This window comes from Tamandua tetradactyla, chromosome 6 (genome assembly GCF_023851605.1).
Source record: "Tamandua tetradactyla isolate mTamTet1 chromosome 6, mTamTet1.pri, whole genome shotgun sequence".
NCBI classification, from domain to species: domain Eukaryota; kingdom Metazoa; phylum Chordata; class Mammalia; order Pilosa; family Myrmecophagidae; genus Tamandua; species Tamandua tetradactyla.
The window spans coordinates 1,344,702-1,360,104 of NC_135332.1; the positions used below are offsets into that span (position 1 = coordinate 1,344,702).

A 15,403-nucleotide genomic window follows, 5' to 3' on the forward strand; every position below is an offset into this window, starting at 1 on the left:
CACACCCAGGGCCCCCACACACACCCAGGGCCCCCACACACCCAGGACCCACACACACCCAGGGCCCACATACACCCAGGGCCCCCACACACACCCAGGGCCCCCACACACACCCAGGGCACACACACACACACACCCAGGACCCACATACACCCAGGGCCCCCACATACACCCAGGGCCCGCACACACACCCAGGGCCCCCACACACACCCAGGGCCCCCACACACAGGGCCCACACACACACCCAGGGCACACACACACCCAGGACCCACACACACCCAGGACCCCTGCACACACCCAGGGAACGCACACGCCCAGAGTACGTGGACACTCATTTCTAACTTGCTCTTTACACTTGTCTGAGAGATGAGTTGCGGAGGCCCTGGGGGCCCTGGCCCAGCCACTAAGCTGTGTGAACCTGGGCAGGTGACCCCCTTCCTTGCTCCCATGTCTTCACCCACAGAAGGGACTGGGGTTGCCAGGATCCAGTGAGATGAAGCCCTTGGCCTGGCACCGGGAAAGGGTGCCACCCCCACCACAGTACCTTATTTTACAATGAGGAAACTGAGGGGAATACACTTGCCCCAGGTCACCCGGGGGTTCGGATGCCTTGATGCCCTCCCTCCCACAGGACACACGATGCTGCCTGCCCTGCAAACCCCAGGGGCTGGGTGGACGGTGGGTGGCTTCCCGAGCGGGTGGCAAAGGCCTTCCTTCCCCTGAGCTCCTGGGGATTGCAACCTTTGAATGGTATTTACGGAGGGACTCCATAAGTTGTGCCGTTCACTCATTCATTCCTCTGCTTAAACTCTCCCAGTGGCTTCCTTCCCATGGCACTAGAACTGCCCCAAATTCCTCTCTGCTTTCTCTCTTCAGTACTGAGATTTCCCTGCCCCAGGGCCTTTGCATTTGCTGTCCTCCAGCAGGAGTGTCCTTCCCCCAGCTCTGCCCACGCCTTCCTGCCAGTGGGTTCTTTGCTCCCACGGCTCATTCTCTCACCTCCAACTAAGGTGTCCCTTCCATGGTCACCTGTTAATTTTTTCCCTAGTGTTTATCACTCTCTGAAACTCTTTATGTATCAATTTGCCATCTGTGTCTCCCAGCCAGGATGTCAGCATCAGGGTTAAGCTCAGTCTCTGGGATTCCCAGGCACCCAGCCGGGTACCCAGTAAATGAGGACATTTAGGTGTCAGTCCTGTTGAGTTCGGAAATCACAAACGGTCCCCAAACCGTAAAGGCAAGCTCCCAGGTGAGGACCAGTAGGGGCCGGGGATAGAGGCCCGGCCTGGAGTCTGCCAGCGCCCGAGGCAAGGACACAGGGCCTAATCCTCTGCCCACGCGCCCAGCCCCAGCCCGCGGCGCGACAGGCGAGTCCAGGGGGGTGGGGGAGGGGGCTGCACCCGGATCCCACCGCCCAGGGCTGGCGGGCCGGCGGGCCGCCAGGGGGTGCTGTCGGGGCGCGCACGGCCCACCTGGCGCCCCGGGCCGCGAGCGAGCGCAGCCAGGCCGCCCGGGAACTTTTCCTCCCGCTCGCGCTCTCCGGCTCCCCCCGCTTCGCCGCCGCCGCCGCCGCCGCCGCCCGCCCGCTCTTCCTGTGCGGAGCGGCTCGCAGTTCCCCGCGGCGCCCGCGGACACCAGGCAGGCCCGGCCGGGTGCGCGGCCAGGGCCCGGTCCCCGTGCCGCCGCGCCGGCTCCCCGTGCCCCCGGGCGCCGCCCCCGCCGCGGCCGGGCTCGGAGAGGCGACTGCGAGAGCGAGGCGGCGGCGAGGGCGAGAGGCCGCCGAGGAGGCCGCCCTGCCCGCGGCCCGAGCGCCGGCGCGAGGAGGGGGCGCCGCGGCCCACCCGCCTTCCTGCCTGGCCGCGGGCCGGCCGGGCCGCCGCGTCCTGACCCCCATGGCCGCCCGGGCCTCCCGGCTGCGAAGTCGCTGCGCCAGACCGAGGGCCCCTGAGTGAGCGCGGGCGCGGAGGTGAGCATCGAGCCCGGGCCGCGGGGGCCGCTGCTGCGAGTGGGGTGGGGGGCGGCGGCGCGCGGCGTGGGGACCCCAGGCGGGTTTCCGCGGGAGCGCGCGCGGCGGGTGGCGATGGGGGGGCCCCGCGCGGGTCATGCTTTGTGTGGCGTGGGGGGGCGCGAGGTCACTGGCTGGCCGCCTGAGGAGCTGCAGGGTGGGGGCGCCCTGCGCCGCGGGTCTCCTGGGTGATTTGCGCGTCCGGCTGGGGTCGGTTCGTGGCGTGGGGGGGCGAGACCAGGGTTCGTGTGGGTGGCCGGGGCTCTGCGTGCGCTGTGGACTCGGAAGGTCTGTCGAGCGTGGAGCGGAGATGTGGGGGGCGCTTGCGCGGCGCGGGGGGCGAGTGGGGGGCTCTGTGAGTGCGCCTGGAGTGGGGGGTGGGGCGCCGGCTTCTCCGTGTGCTCCGGGGGCGCGGCGTGGGCCGGGAAGTGGGAGCTGGGCCGCGCGAGGCGGCGGGGCCGTGCGTGGCGCGGTGGGTGCTCTGCGGTGCCCGCCGGACCCCCACGGTCAGCGGCGCCCGGACCTGTGCGCAGGCCCCGCGGCCCGGCAGGAAGCGGTCCCCGCGGCCGGGGTGGCTCCGCCGCCGCCAGGCCCGGGGCACGCGGGCCCTCCGGGGGTGACGTCACGGGTGGGGCCACCGGCCACGCGAGCCCCGCGCCACCACCGCGGCCGGCAACGCAGCCGCGGCCAGGCCCTCGCTCCGGGCCTCCTTGAAGTCCCCCACCCCCACTCCGTGCCGTTGACGCTGGGGCCGGGAAGGGACTGGGGGTCTCCAGGCAGCCCCAGCGCCCAGTGCGCAGCAGGGGTGACATTCGGGGTCCGGTGGCGCCGGGGCTGCCGAGGAGGGGCAGAAGGGAAACGAAACACCAGGCCCGAGGCCGCGGCAGCCCGAGCTTCCTGGGGCGCCTGTTTTCCCAACGACCAGTGTCGCGTCTTGGGCTCCCGGCCTCCTGTGACCCCACCACAGGCCTGAGCCCGCGAGGCCGGGCCCCTCTTGGGAGCCCTCGCCCAGGGGGCCAGGGGTGGGGGCTCGGCCCTGAATGGATGAGGCAGAAGGTAACAATGCGCTCGCTCTTGGGGGGCTGGGAGGGAGGCGGCTCTTGAATGGCGGCAGGGGGTGGGGGGGCCCACTGTCCCAGCTCCTTCCACAGCGGGTCCCCCAGCCCGCGCGGCCCCCACCCCACCCCAAGTGCGGCCCCCACCCCCATCTCTGTTCCAGCCTGGCGGCGTGTGGCGGCTTCAAGGGTATTACATCTGGGCGCAGTCCAGTTCCGCGGCGGCCAGGGCAGTGAGACCTCGCGCTGACGTCAGAGCAGGGAATTACTTCTTTTTATTTTATCTTTTTTTAGTTGTCTGCTGTCCTGGGAGGGGAGGCGCGGGGTGGATTAGGCCAGCCCTGATGTGGAGGCGCCAGCGCACTGAGCGTCTGGGGCTGGGGGCTCTGCCCCCTGCCTCTCCTCCTGCCCCAGCCCCAGCCCCATTCTTTGGCTCAGGGTCAGGCCCACCCTGGCTGGGACTGATGGGGGGCCCTCCCCAACCACCACACAACAGCTGCGTTTCCAGAGGTCTCCCTAGCCCCGGAGCAGGGCCCGGGGTCCCTGGTGTTTTGGGGGCACTGGGCCTGGGGATCTGGAGAGGGGAAAGGATTCTTCTAGCTTCCACACCTCCCCCTACTGACAGCCGTGCGGGGCTGCGGAGCGGGGCAGGAGGTTTCAGGACCTGACCCTGGACAAGGAGGAGTGGCTCCTTGGACACAGCCATTCTGACCCCAGAGGGGCTCAAGTCCAAAGGTGCTCACAGGCCAAAGCCCTGGTGGAAAGGAGGGTGTACTGGGGATGAAGCCAGCAGCGCAGTGGGTAGACAGGTCCCTTCCCCACAGCCAGCACCCTTGCAGCTGCCCTGTGCCCTGTGAGCACGAGCTCCCTCGCCCTAGAGCTCTTTCTTTCCCATGGGTCTCGGAGCCCCCAGGAGCACGGACCCCGTGTCCTCTTCTTGAACCCCTAAGTCTTAAACTGGTAGTTTTCACCAGCATCAGAAATTTTAGGTCACAATTCACTTCCTGCATGTGTGTATGTATGTATGTATGTAAAACTGAAACCCAGGGTTCGTGAAATAATTCCTTCCTCTGCTGTCTTTGGGTCGCTGATACACTCTGTTCTAGTCCTATTTTTAAAAAATTGGTGGTTTCGAACCTCTAGATTGATTTCACAGTCCACTAATGGGTCATACTCAGAATCTGAAAACTCAGGCCTCAAAAGCGCATCTGCCATACATTCATTGGGCAGACCTTCAGTGGGGCCTGCCCACTTTCTCTTGCTTGTTTTTAAATTTCTCAAGTAGCACATGGATGCGTTCTCATTGTGAGAAATGCAAATAAACCAGCAGTCTGTAGAATAAAAGTAAAAGTTCCTTGCCTCTGCCCCTTCCACACTGGTAACCCCAGTCAGCTGTTGGACACACCCAGACTTTGCCACTCACTTATTATGCCTGTATCCCGATACACGTGCAGAATTTTGTTTCACTGCAAATGAAAACCCACGAGGCTCTTTTATTCTGCAACTTCCTTTTTCTTCCCCATTGGCCTTGGAGAGGTTGTTGAGCGAGTCACTTCAGGGAACAGCTCTCAGTTCCCTCCTGGCTCCACCATGGATGGAACAAGCTGGTCACTTGTCTGTGCCTCAGTTTCCCCTTGGGCACACTGGGAGGAATAAGAGTATTGACTTCATTAAGATTTCATAAGTTAATCCCCATAAAGCTTAGAGCAGGCTCACAGCAGGAGCTCAATAAGTGCTGGCTGCTGTACTCCTGATGTAGTACCCATGCTGGCCCCTGGCTTGCGCGTGGGGTTTCTGTTTCTAACCTGTGGCCTCCAAGTCAGGTGCACACGGCCTGAGAGGTACCTGGGGTTGTGGACCCGAGGAACAGGCATTTCTCAAGGACCTGCTGTTTACAAAGTCCTGTGTATATTGCTGGCGGCTGAGAGTGAAACGTCCCTGCCCTGTCCCCAAGGACATCCCAGCCCAGTGGGTGACTGAGACCCAGATAATAACCGAGGGGACCCACCTGAGCCGGGGAGCATGCGTCGGGGGTCTCAGGCAGTGGGGGGAGGGGCGCGCCCAGCAGGGTCCCAGGCCAGGCCACTGGCATGAGGAGGCGGGCAGTGTGGCATCCAGAGCCAATGTGGGTGGGACAGGTGACCCAGGATCTAGGGTTCAGGGGCAAGGGTCTTGCCCAGACTTGGGGGGCTCTGCAGAGGAGGGGGAGTGTCACACCAGAGGGTGTCTTGAGCAGGTGCTTTGGGTAAAAGAGGGAGCCCAGGAGGGACTTCGGAGGCTGGCTTGGAGTGGCCTGTGTGCTCGGGCCCAGAGGGCAGGCTTCAGTTGAGCCAGACGGAGGTGGAAGGGCTGAGCCTCCTGGCCTCCTCCCCAGCGTCCTCCCGGGCCTCCCTGCCTCCCTCCTGGCTGCTCCAGCCATCAGCCACCCAGTCGGAGTGGCCTCCCTAACCACAGCAGGTCCCTGCCCTGCTCAGACATGTCTGGAGGCTGTCACCGCCTTCCAGGAAAGTCCATAGCTCTCCCCTCGGCACTCGAGGGCAGCATCTTCCCCCTGCTCTGCCCCCTCCCCTCCTGCCAGGGTAGCCCCTCGTCCCCAAGGGCCACCCAGGAGCACCCCCCGTTCCTCGCGGGGTCTGTCCCTTCCACCTAGAATGCCCTCCGCACCCCCCAGACTAGGCAAATGAGCCTCGGGTCTGCGAGGCAGATGGCCTCACCCCTGTCCTGCCGTGGCGTGGATCGTGGAACCATCGGGGACTCTGCCCCTGTCTGTGCTCCCAGGAGGTGGGGCACGGCTGGGCCAAAAGCCGCCCCCACCCCCCACCCCGAGGGCAAGGGGAGGTGCTACCAGCAGGACCTGCCGGGGCGGGAGCCGGGGAGGGCCCACCTGCCTCGCTGGCCCCTTTCATCTCAGCAGGGGTGTCTGGGTCCTGGTGGCTTTTCTGGCCACAGTCAGAGGCTTCCGTCCTGCCAGACCCTGCAGACGAGACCGTGAGGCCTGAGGAGGGTGACAGTGTGCCCAGCCCCCAGGCTGCCCCTGAGGGGCCCAGGAGAAACTGGCTCATCCTGTTTCCCGGGGATTGAGGAGACAGGTTCAAGGCAGAGCTGTGCCCCGTTCCCGGTTCCCGGTTCCCGGGTGGGTCACTGGGCTCTGAGATTGGAATGTGACACCCGGGAGGGAGGGAGGGCGGCAGGGACGAGAGGCGCCGGCCAGGGCTGGGCTGGCAAAAGACAGATTATACTCAATGGGCCCTTGAACCCGTGTGAACAGTAGGGGATGGGGGGTGACAGAGATGGTGAGAGAGGCATGGTGCGGGGAGGCTGAGAAAGAGACATGGGGGAGAGGAAGATGGGGGGAGAGAGGGCGGGGAGAGAGGGAGAGGTGAGCTGGGGGTGGGGGGGAAGTGCAGGCTGGCTAGCGTGCTCCCCGCTGGCTCCGTCTCCCCATCTGGGAACTGGGGGGAGTGGGTCCCTGTTAGGAAGGGCCGTGAGCCCACCTCCCACCCTTGGGAGTGGGAAACCCTGGCTCGGAGTGTCTGTGGGCTGAACGCCGGGGTCTTGGGAGAAGAGCAGACCCAAACTGAGCAGGGGTCCTCTCCTGTGGGTGTGGGGCCCGGCAAGGACCAGGGCTAGGGTGCTGGCGTTGGAGTCAGGGAAACGCTGCCTGCTAACCGTGAAGCTGTAGGCAAGGGGCTCTCCCTCTTTGAGCCTCAGTTTCCCCTCCTGTTGGTATGCACTGACGGGATGCCAGTGTTGTGATGGGAAAGCAGAGAGGCTGCGGAGCTTGGGGTTTAGATACGTATCTGAGGTCAACGGCACCTGGGCTACAGCTGGGGGTTACCTGCTCTTTGAGATGCCACTGCCCCTCTCTGTAACGTGGGCATGGTGGCAGCCTCCTCAGCCCCATGTTTCGGGGTTCACATGGGCACAACGTTGGCAGATGCTGCTGTCCTCCCATCCTCATGACAGGGCTCTGCCCCAGGACACGTCCCCATGGCCATCCCTGCCCGTTGGGGCCAGGACACCGCTAGCCTTTCTGGCAGCAGCCTCGGCCAGGGCAAGGACTGGCCCTTCCCCGTGGCCTGGGCAGATGTCCTGAGTGGGTCTCTGTCACCTGCTGGGGTAGCCGAGAATTACCAGTTTTCTGCCTCCAAAGCACATGTGCCCCAGTTGGGTGAGTGGGTCTCGCAGCCTATGATGTCGGCATAGGAAATGTGGCAGTATAACCCAAATTCACTGGCTTGCTCGTGCATTCATTCGTTCATTCATTCAACACCACACTCCTGGGGATTGAGCTGCGAGGGAGATGTGCTTCTGGTGGAGCAGGGCGGACGAGTGTATTTGTTCTTGGAGTTCGGCTGCCTGAGTTCAGATGGGTTCTGCCTCTGCCTGGTGCATAGAATGTTCTAGCAGCAGCGTCCTCATCACACTGTGCTCATGGGAGCTTGGTGGAGGGGTGGGGGTGGGTGGGTGGTCCCAGCCAGGGCTCCCCTAAGCGGCAGCGGGGCCCTGGAGCCGCCACCAGGTGACCAGACCTGCCCATGGCTCTCCCACAGCCCTGGGTGAGGGCCACGGGCTTCTGGCTCTCAGAAGGAAGTGCCAGCCTCGAGATGAGCTGCAGGGTTTCTCCGTCACCCAGCCCCTCAGCTCCCTGGGCCTCTGGCTTCTCCCTACCATGGGGAAACACTCGGCACCTATTCCCTCGTTTTGTTTGTAAGAGGATTAAGTGAGATTGCTGAGGCAGCAGCACTTGTCACCTGGGAAAGCCTTAGTAAAGGTGTCCTGTGGCCTACTGGAACCACTAAGAACACTCAGGAAACATAAGTTTTATAATAGTCCAGAAAAGTTTCTTCTTGGGAGCTACTGCCCCTTACAGATGTAAAGTCAAAAACCTTCCACTGACCTAACAGGACGAACACCTGTTAGAGCAAAGGGGCCTGGAGAAGCTGCACTCCTGGAGTAACGGGGGGTAGGTGGGTGTGTGCTGATGTTTTTTATTTATTTATTTATTTTTAACCTGGACAGGCACTGGGAATCGAACCTGGGTCTCCGGCATGACAGGCGAGAACTCTGCCATTGAGTCACCATAACCCGCTCCACCCTGATGTTGATAGTTATTCCCTTAGCCAGAAGTTCACAGGACATACGGCGGTAGTAAAAAGCTGAGCACACATGGCCCTGCCCTCTGGAAGCTTCCATCCTGATGGGGAAAAAGAATTTTGTACTTGATCATAAGATGTAAAATAAAAATTACAGGTTCCTCAGAGGGGCCTCTACCCGGGACCATTTCATCCCTTGGGATCCTGGGCTATGTCTGTAGATGGTTTCTGGTCGTTTCACAGCTGGAGACTTGCTATGGCACGTGGCGTGTGGAGGCCAGGCCACCTCTGGATGTCCCACGATGCGCAGGCCAGCCTCAGTGTGGGCAGTGCTGAGTGGGGGGCACTGGCCAGAGGCTTGGCAGTGGCCAGGCAGTGCAGGCCCTGCCCTTTTGAAGCTTCCTGTCTGGTGGGTGAGCAGACATCTGAGAAGTAATTACGGAAATATGGATTTAATTATGATAGTGCAGTGAGCTAAGAAAGAAAAGTGCAGAGTGCAAGACAGCATGGGGGTACTTTCTGGGCGCAGGGGAGAGCCCCACGCAGGGGGTGAGAGGGTGTGTGGGTTTGGGGAGCTGGCCTCAGGGACCTAGAAAGGGGACCTAGAAATGGGGGGAGGAGGAGGGAGGCAGGAGCGGGCTGGCCTGCCCGTATGAGGGCACCACAGCCCCCAGCAGGCTGTGCTCAGTGCAGTGGGTGGAGGCCCCGGGCCAGCCTCCTCCTTTCAGCCACAGCATCCCCCGGCGAGGTGGGGATGAGAAGCAGGGAGAAGACAGGGAGCCAGGGGCGAGGAAGAACAGTATTTTCATTTCAGACACGGGTGGGGGGTGGGAAGGGATCGAGTTTATGATACCTTTGAGACCAGTGCAGAAAATCCCCACCAGGGCCCAGAATAGCACTAAAAACCGACATTTGGCCGAATCGGACTTAACTGAGCATCTCTCTGGTCTCCAGTCCAGCAGGAAGTGGATGGAGCTGGCTTTGTTCCCTCGGGGTGACACTGTCCCCTGGGGCCCCGGTCCTGGTTAATTAAACAGAGAGGCCCTGGCCTCTTGGGGCAGGACGAGAGCCTGGGGAGCTCAGCTTGGCAGGCCCTCGACCTGTGCCTGAGATTTCCTGAGGGCCGGAGATGGTGATGGGGGAGGGCTGCAGCAGGGCCAGCTGGGTAAGAGGGTCCTTCCGGAAAAGCAGAGGTGGGAGAGGCTCCTCTCATAAGTGGATGTCTGTCTCTTTGGAGGCTGAAAGGAATCATGGCGCAGAGCCATCATTTAATGAATGCCTGCTGTTGTGCCGGGCACTGGGTGGTCCTCTCCAGCCTTTTTTAACTGCCCTGTAAGGATTAGCAAGGAAACGGAAGCTCAGAGAGGTTAAGTGACCTGGTTGAGGTCACACAGCAACCCAGGGGCAGAGCAGGGATTCGACGCTGCATCTATAGGGCTCCAAAGCAGGCCCTGCGTACTGCACTCTTGCCTCCTTACTGTATACGTCCATCCATTTGGCAAGTAATCATGGACCGCTAGAGAATACTGTGGCCTGGTGGGAAGTTTTTAAGGTTTGGAGTTGAACAGCCATGAGCTTGACTACTTACTGGGGCAGTTTTTGTCTCTCTGGCTTCCCCATCTGTTGAGTGGACATAATTCTGGCCTTTATCCTGGATTGGCCATTAAGGGTTAAATCCATCATGGAAGGGGACCTGAAGGGGAAAAGAGGGACGCCTGGGAGGTTGGGGACCTGCCCTGGGCCACCCAGCGTGGCAGGGTGCAATAAAAGCGCCCTGGGTAGAGGAGCCAGGAGAGATTGCATATCTCTGTGCTGTATCAGTGTTGGGTTTCTTTATTTGATCGGGGAGAGAGGGCAGCCCTGCTGCAGGGGGAGAGGGTGGTGTGGAATGCGGGTGTTTATTTTCCTCTGTCCGCGAAAGCCCCGCTTCGGCTTCAGCTGACTGTGCAGGGCTTTGCGAGGCCCCACGCTGGATGCCTGCAGCTGCACACTCTGGGGGCCTGCCATGCAGAGGGGTCTGTCTGAGAGGGCACCCACCACGTGAGTCCCCCAATGCAGCCTGTAGGCATGCCCCCAGGACCTGGGAGCCCCCCAGAAAGAGTGAGGGGTGGGTGAGGGTTGGGAAACTGGGACGCCCTTCCACCTCCTTTCCGTGGGCCCTCCGCCAGTGGATGGCTGGAAAGACAGGGGCAGCCTTCCTGATTGACAAAACAAAACAGGCATCGCTCACAAAGGGATAGGGGAGGCTGACTGGGCCTCTGAGCTTCCCTCCCCGCTCCACCCAGGCGGCACCCTACATTCTGAGAGGCTCCAAAGCCGGTGCCTGCTCAGGCTGCCTCCCCTGAGAGTCCTTGCACTGGGGAGGTGGATTTGGGGAAGGCTAGGGTGGCCGTGGAGCAGGACCTGCTGGAATGGCCGCCCCCTCCTTCCCTTCAGCTGGCTGGGCAGGCGGCTGCGAGAGGAAGCCAGACCGGCAGGTAGCGGAGAAAGACATTGGATCCAGGGGGGAGCAGCAGAGAAAGCAAACAAACAGGGCTTTGTGCGGCTGCAGATTGGCGTCTTAGAAGGGAAGCCGGGCTTGGGGTGGGTGAGGAGGGGGAGGCGGGGACAGGGGGGCCAGGCCACTGCTCTGGGCCCACTGGGAGCAGGCAGTCCACCCTGCGCAGACCAGCCTCTGAAGTTCCAGCCTGGCCGGACCGCAGCTCTGCATGTCCCTCGGTCACACACCCGACCCTGCTTGCCCACCAGCCCTGGGCATCACTCACGCACTCAGGATCCCTGGGGAGATTACAGACCAGCCCGCAGCCCGCGGGGATAGTCCTCAGGCCAGGGCCAGACCCAGTCAGTGTGAGCTCCCCTTCCTACACCCTGCGCCCCAGGACAGCAGGGGGCTGGGGTAGAGGGCAGAGGTCGACACCTCGGCTCCCAGGCCTGGGGCCCGAATCCACTGCCTCAGAGTCGGGGCAGCAAGTGGGGGAAGGGACAGGCCGGGAAGATGGGCCTTGAGACGGAGCGAGGGAGGGGCCATCAGCCTGGATCCCCTCGGGGGATGGGGGCCGACCTCGGGGGAAGCGCGCAGGCAGGAGCTGTCAGGCCGGACACGCAGCAGCTCCATTATCGCCTCCGGGGCCATTTCCTTTCCTCTCCCCGACCCGCGCGGGGGCGGCCAGAGGGCAAACGCCCGCGCTTCCTGCCCGCCCCTCCCGGCGCCCGCCGCCCGGGCCGCGCCGGGGCCCCTCAGCGCGCAGGGACAGGCCCGGGCCGGGGCGGGGCGGGCCGCTCCCGTCGCCATGGCAGCGCCCGTCCCGGCGTGCTCCGCGCCGCCAACCCGCGGGGGCTGCTGGGTGGGCGGCCCGCCGAGGCCCCGCCCTAGCCCCGGGCCTCCCTCCCGCCTCCCGGGCCCCCCTCCCGGCCCCCGGGCCCCCCTCCCACCACCCCGGGCCTCCCCCCCCCCCCCCCGGGGTCTCGTAGGGTCAAGGAAGGGCCTTCGGGTGCGGCGGCGAGGCGGGGCTGCGGGGGCCGGGGATGTCAGGGCGCCTGGGCCCCCATCCCGCTGCCGGAGGACCCGGTCCAGGCCTGCGCCCCGCCCCCACCCCCGGCCGCTCATCCCCTCCTCCGGAGCCCTGCCCCAGCCGGTTGCCCCCACCCTCCGGAAGCCCCCGGCCCCTCCGGCCTGGCGGGCGCGGCCACGTGCCTGGTGAGCAGCTGCCCCGCGGGCTCCGCGCGAGTGGGGGGGTGGCCTGCAGCACGGCGGACTCAGGCTGGATAACAGAAGGAACTTCCCGGCGCCGAGCACTTTAAAATAGGCACAGATTGTTTACATCTAGATAGTCATAGTTATTAAAGCGTTTTGTTTTAGAGAAATTACCGTCTGATTATTAGTATGTGTAAGGTAAGAGAGTATCAAAACACAGGAAAATAAACACATCTTTTGAAATTCCTCTGTGATGCCGCCACCAGGCCATAACCACTGTCAACATTTTTTTCTCTGCATCTATTGTAAACAACATATGATACTAAGTGTGATAAATTCACAAATGTGGAGTCATGCTTATTGTAGATTTCTGAAATCTATGACAAGTAAAAGGAAGAAAATACCCATAGGCCCAGTCTCCAAAGGGCAGCCACAGCCCTATTTTTGGGGGGAGTGGGGGGTGCATGGGGGAAATCAAACCTCAGTCTCTGCATGGCACGTGAGCATTCCACCGCTGAACCACCCGTGCACCCACAGTCGTCTTTTTCGTTCCCCCATACTCATGGGATTTTTCGTTTGCTCAAATAAGCCATCGTTCCTTCTGTGTATATAGTTTGACGTCCTGCTTTTCTCAGTTAATGTATGGCACGTTCCTTTCTCTCTGTGGAAGTCCTATGAACTGGAGCCACATTTTAGGAGAACTTCGGAAAGGAATAGGGCATTTCTGGGGGTGATTGTTGGATGTGTTGTTGTTCGTCGGCTCTTGCTCTGCAGAACCCGGGAGACCTCTTCCCCACTTACCCTGACCTTGGAGAAGCGACTTGAGCCCGGGGGCCCTACTGTCTGGAGGGTCTGGTCCGGGAGGCCGTTCAGCTTGGACCCAGAGATAGGGGAGGCTTGTCACCCCATGTGGGCCCCAGGCTGTGACACTAAGGGGCTTGTCTGGCGTAGGAGAGGTTTCACGCAGCCTCAGCTCTCAGCCTCAGGGGCCGGGCTCAGACTCACAGACTCCTTGTTGCCTCTCTGGCCCCCCTCCTGTTTCCTCTCTCCGTCCCGGGAGCTGGTCTCTGCTGCACCTGGCTCCCCGGCCCTTTTCCAGCTTCTCGCTGGGGACATACAGGCCTGGCATCTGGTACCGCCTCCCTCTGCCCGGTGACCCCCCAGCTTAGTTACAAGCCGCCCTTTCCCCCCCCCCGCCGCCTGTACTGCCAGGGCTGCCTCCTCTCCCCGTTCCCAAACAGTTCAGTTCTAACATCCAAACCCTGCGTGAAAGAGGCCTCGGAAAACTACAGTTGCCAGGGGTGGTTTGGCATTTAAAAGGCATGCAGGGCTTGGGGGGAAAGTCGAAGAGACAAGAGAATGCAGGGCCCTGTCTCCCAGCAGCAGCTGAATTTAGCGGACGGAAAATCACAGGGTGCCCCTTTCCCCAGGAGCTATACCCCTGGCAGAGCAGCGGCAAGAGCCGATGCGCCGTTGCCCGCCTGGCCGCCACCTGCCACCGCCTCTCTTTGCGGGCGGGGTGCAGCCAACGGCCCTGCAAATTACATTCTCTTAACAGGTTTATTCGTTGATAAAATATTTAAGGCACGTTTCGCTTTACCTGTAGCAGGGAGGCCGCCAGGTTTGGGGCCGAGATTGATGCTTTGAACATGATTTATTCATCTGGATTTGCTCTTCTGGGTCGGTGGCTGCCTGCGTGTGGAATTTAACCAAGTGGCAAGATGGGTGTGTGCGGGTGTGTGTCCCTTGTATGCTCCCGGGCGTGGGGGCAGGGTGGGCACGTGTCATTACCAGTCCTAGGGGAGGGTCGCAGGCACGTTCTCGTGCGTTAGCAGGGTGCAGCCGCACGTGTCTGGGTTTTTCTGTGTTGGACCGTTCAGTGTGTGCCTGGGCCTGTGTGTGTGGTTTGTGCATCTGTCTGTGACTGAAGCCAGTGTGAGGTTGTGTGTATGTGCGCGTGTGCGTGTCTGCACTAAGGGAATGAGCTGGGGCACAGGGGTGGGTGTGTCTGTGTCTCGAGTGTGTGTAGGTGCAGAGGGGTGTGTATTTCTCGTGTGGGTTGTGTGTCTGCTTGTGGGTAGGGACCCACGTGTGTGTCTCAGTGTCTGTGTGTGTGCTGTCCTGTGATGTGGGTACCTGATCCCGTGGTGGGGAGTGGGGTGTGGTGCGGGATTTTTTCCATCTCCCCATATTTTATCCGTGGAGGAGGCTGTGACTCTGGCTGAGTTGCCATGGTGTCTGTTCTCTGCCCGGCAGGGGACTGACCATGGTGTCCTGTGACCCTGCCAGCTGGGTCCTCCAGGCTCCAGGAAGGACTGGCTCTGGGGCTGGTGGGACGCTGCGGGGGAATGGGAGACAGTCCCCAACTCTCTTCTGACTGAAGTGGTACTTCAAGGTGGCCAGGTCCACAGTTCAGCCGTGGTGACTGAGCCAGGGCCTAATACAGCACTGCTTGTGTTCCGTTGCTCTTGCTGCCGGCCCCACAGTGCCCAGCTCTCCTTCCTGTTCCCACCAGGCTTAGGGGACACCCCCAGGCACCCTCCTGGCCGGGCTGGGCAGCCCTGTCACAGCTGGGTGGGGCCCCTGGCCCCAGAGGTTCCCCTCATGCAGATCTGCAGGGTGGGGCTGTGCAGAAGCCCATGGGGTCCTGAGGGCTCCGCAAGCAGGCAGGACTCTGTTCAGGGCCACGCCACGCAGGGGCAAGAGCAGCTAAGAGTGCTGGGAAGGTCCCCGCTCGGGTCGGCTGCGTGTGCTGAGGGCGTTGCCTCCGTCCCTCCCCCACGCCCTGCTGGGGCCCAGGAGCTCGGGCAGTGGCAGGCGTTTGGTTTTCCTGGGTTCCTTGCCCCCCTTTGGTAGCCTGTCACTGTCCTCCTAATGAAGCAGCAGTCCCCCGGGACAGATACCTTTGCATGCCAGCCATGGTGGGGGCAGGCGGCCTCGGGGTCAGCCCGGCAGGAGGGGGCCTGTGGCAACATGGAGGCTGCAGCCAGGCTCTGAGCCTGCCGGGGTGGGGCGCAGGTGGGAAGGCCCGCTGCAGGCTGGCACCAATGTTGGCCCCATCCGGGTGGCAGGCCCCACACTAGGGGACGTCACGGTCAAGGGGAGAAGACACTCACCAGGTGACCTACTTACTTGAGTCATCATACATTCGTGCACAGGAACGTTCGGCCGCTGCCCACCTGACAGAGTCCGTGGAAGATGCACACAGGACTTGTCTAGTGGAAAAAGCGAGGCTGCGGCCAGGGCTGCCCCAGGTCCCGGGTTACGGCCCAGTCAAGGACAGAAGGTGGCCCATGACCCAAGCTGTGTGACCCCAGGCAGTGATGCACCCTCTCTGGGCTGCCCTGGAGCTGGCCTTGTCCTGCTGGCTCCAGGGCTCCTGGCTGGGACTCAGGTGGGTCTAGGCCTTCTCTCCCCAGTGCATAGTGCCCTTTGCCCTCCCTTCTGTTGCCAACAGCCTGCCATGCCAGCTCAGTCCGTGAGCTCTTGGGAACCCCCCGCTCCGGGCCGAACCTGGGAGAGATGAAACCGTGGCCTGGGAGAACAGGTCCCT

The 15,403-nt window shown here is 62.4% G+C and overlaps 1 protein-coding gene and 1 long non-coding RNA gene across 7 annotated transcripts in view; one reads left to right on the plus strand and one right to left on the minus strand.

The window, feature by feature from the left end:
- Window positions 1–1,894: 1,894 nt before the first annotated feature.
- RAI1 (retinoic acid induced 1) overlaps window positions 1,895–15,403 on the plus strand; it is a 109,386-nt gene continuing 95,877 nt past the window's right edge. For 3 of the 4 annotated variants that reach the window (XM_077163368.1, XM_077163367.1, XM_077163366.1), the window contains exon 1: window positions 10,013–10,196. In XM_077163368.1, coding sequence (XP_077019483.1) covers window positions 10,130–10,196 — 67 coding nt within the window. In that variant the 5' untranslated portion in view covers window positions 10,013–10,129. Of the gene's footprint in view, window positions 1,967–10,012; window positions 10,197–15,403 lie in introns of those variants that run through there. The other variant, XM_077163369.1, reaches the window with a different exon arrangement.
- LOC143686926 (uncharacterized) lies at window positions 7,662–11,366 on the minus strand. 3 transcript variants are annotated; one of them, XR_013177306.1, is made up of 4 exons: window positions 11,218–11,366; window positions 9,745–9,849; window positions 9,089–9,486; window positions 7,662–8,581 (listed from the first exon to the last, which is right to left on the minus strand). It is a non-coding gene; the product is annotated as an uncharacterized LOC143686926 (long non-coding RNA). The 3 variants fall into 3 exon arrangements; XR_013177307.1 differs by lacking the exon at window positions 9,745–9,849; XR_013177305.1 differs by having other exon boundaries at window positions 9,745–11,366.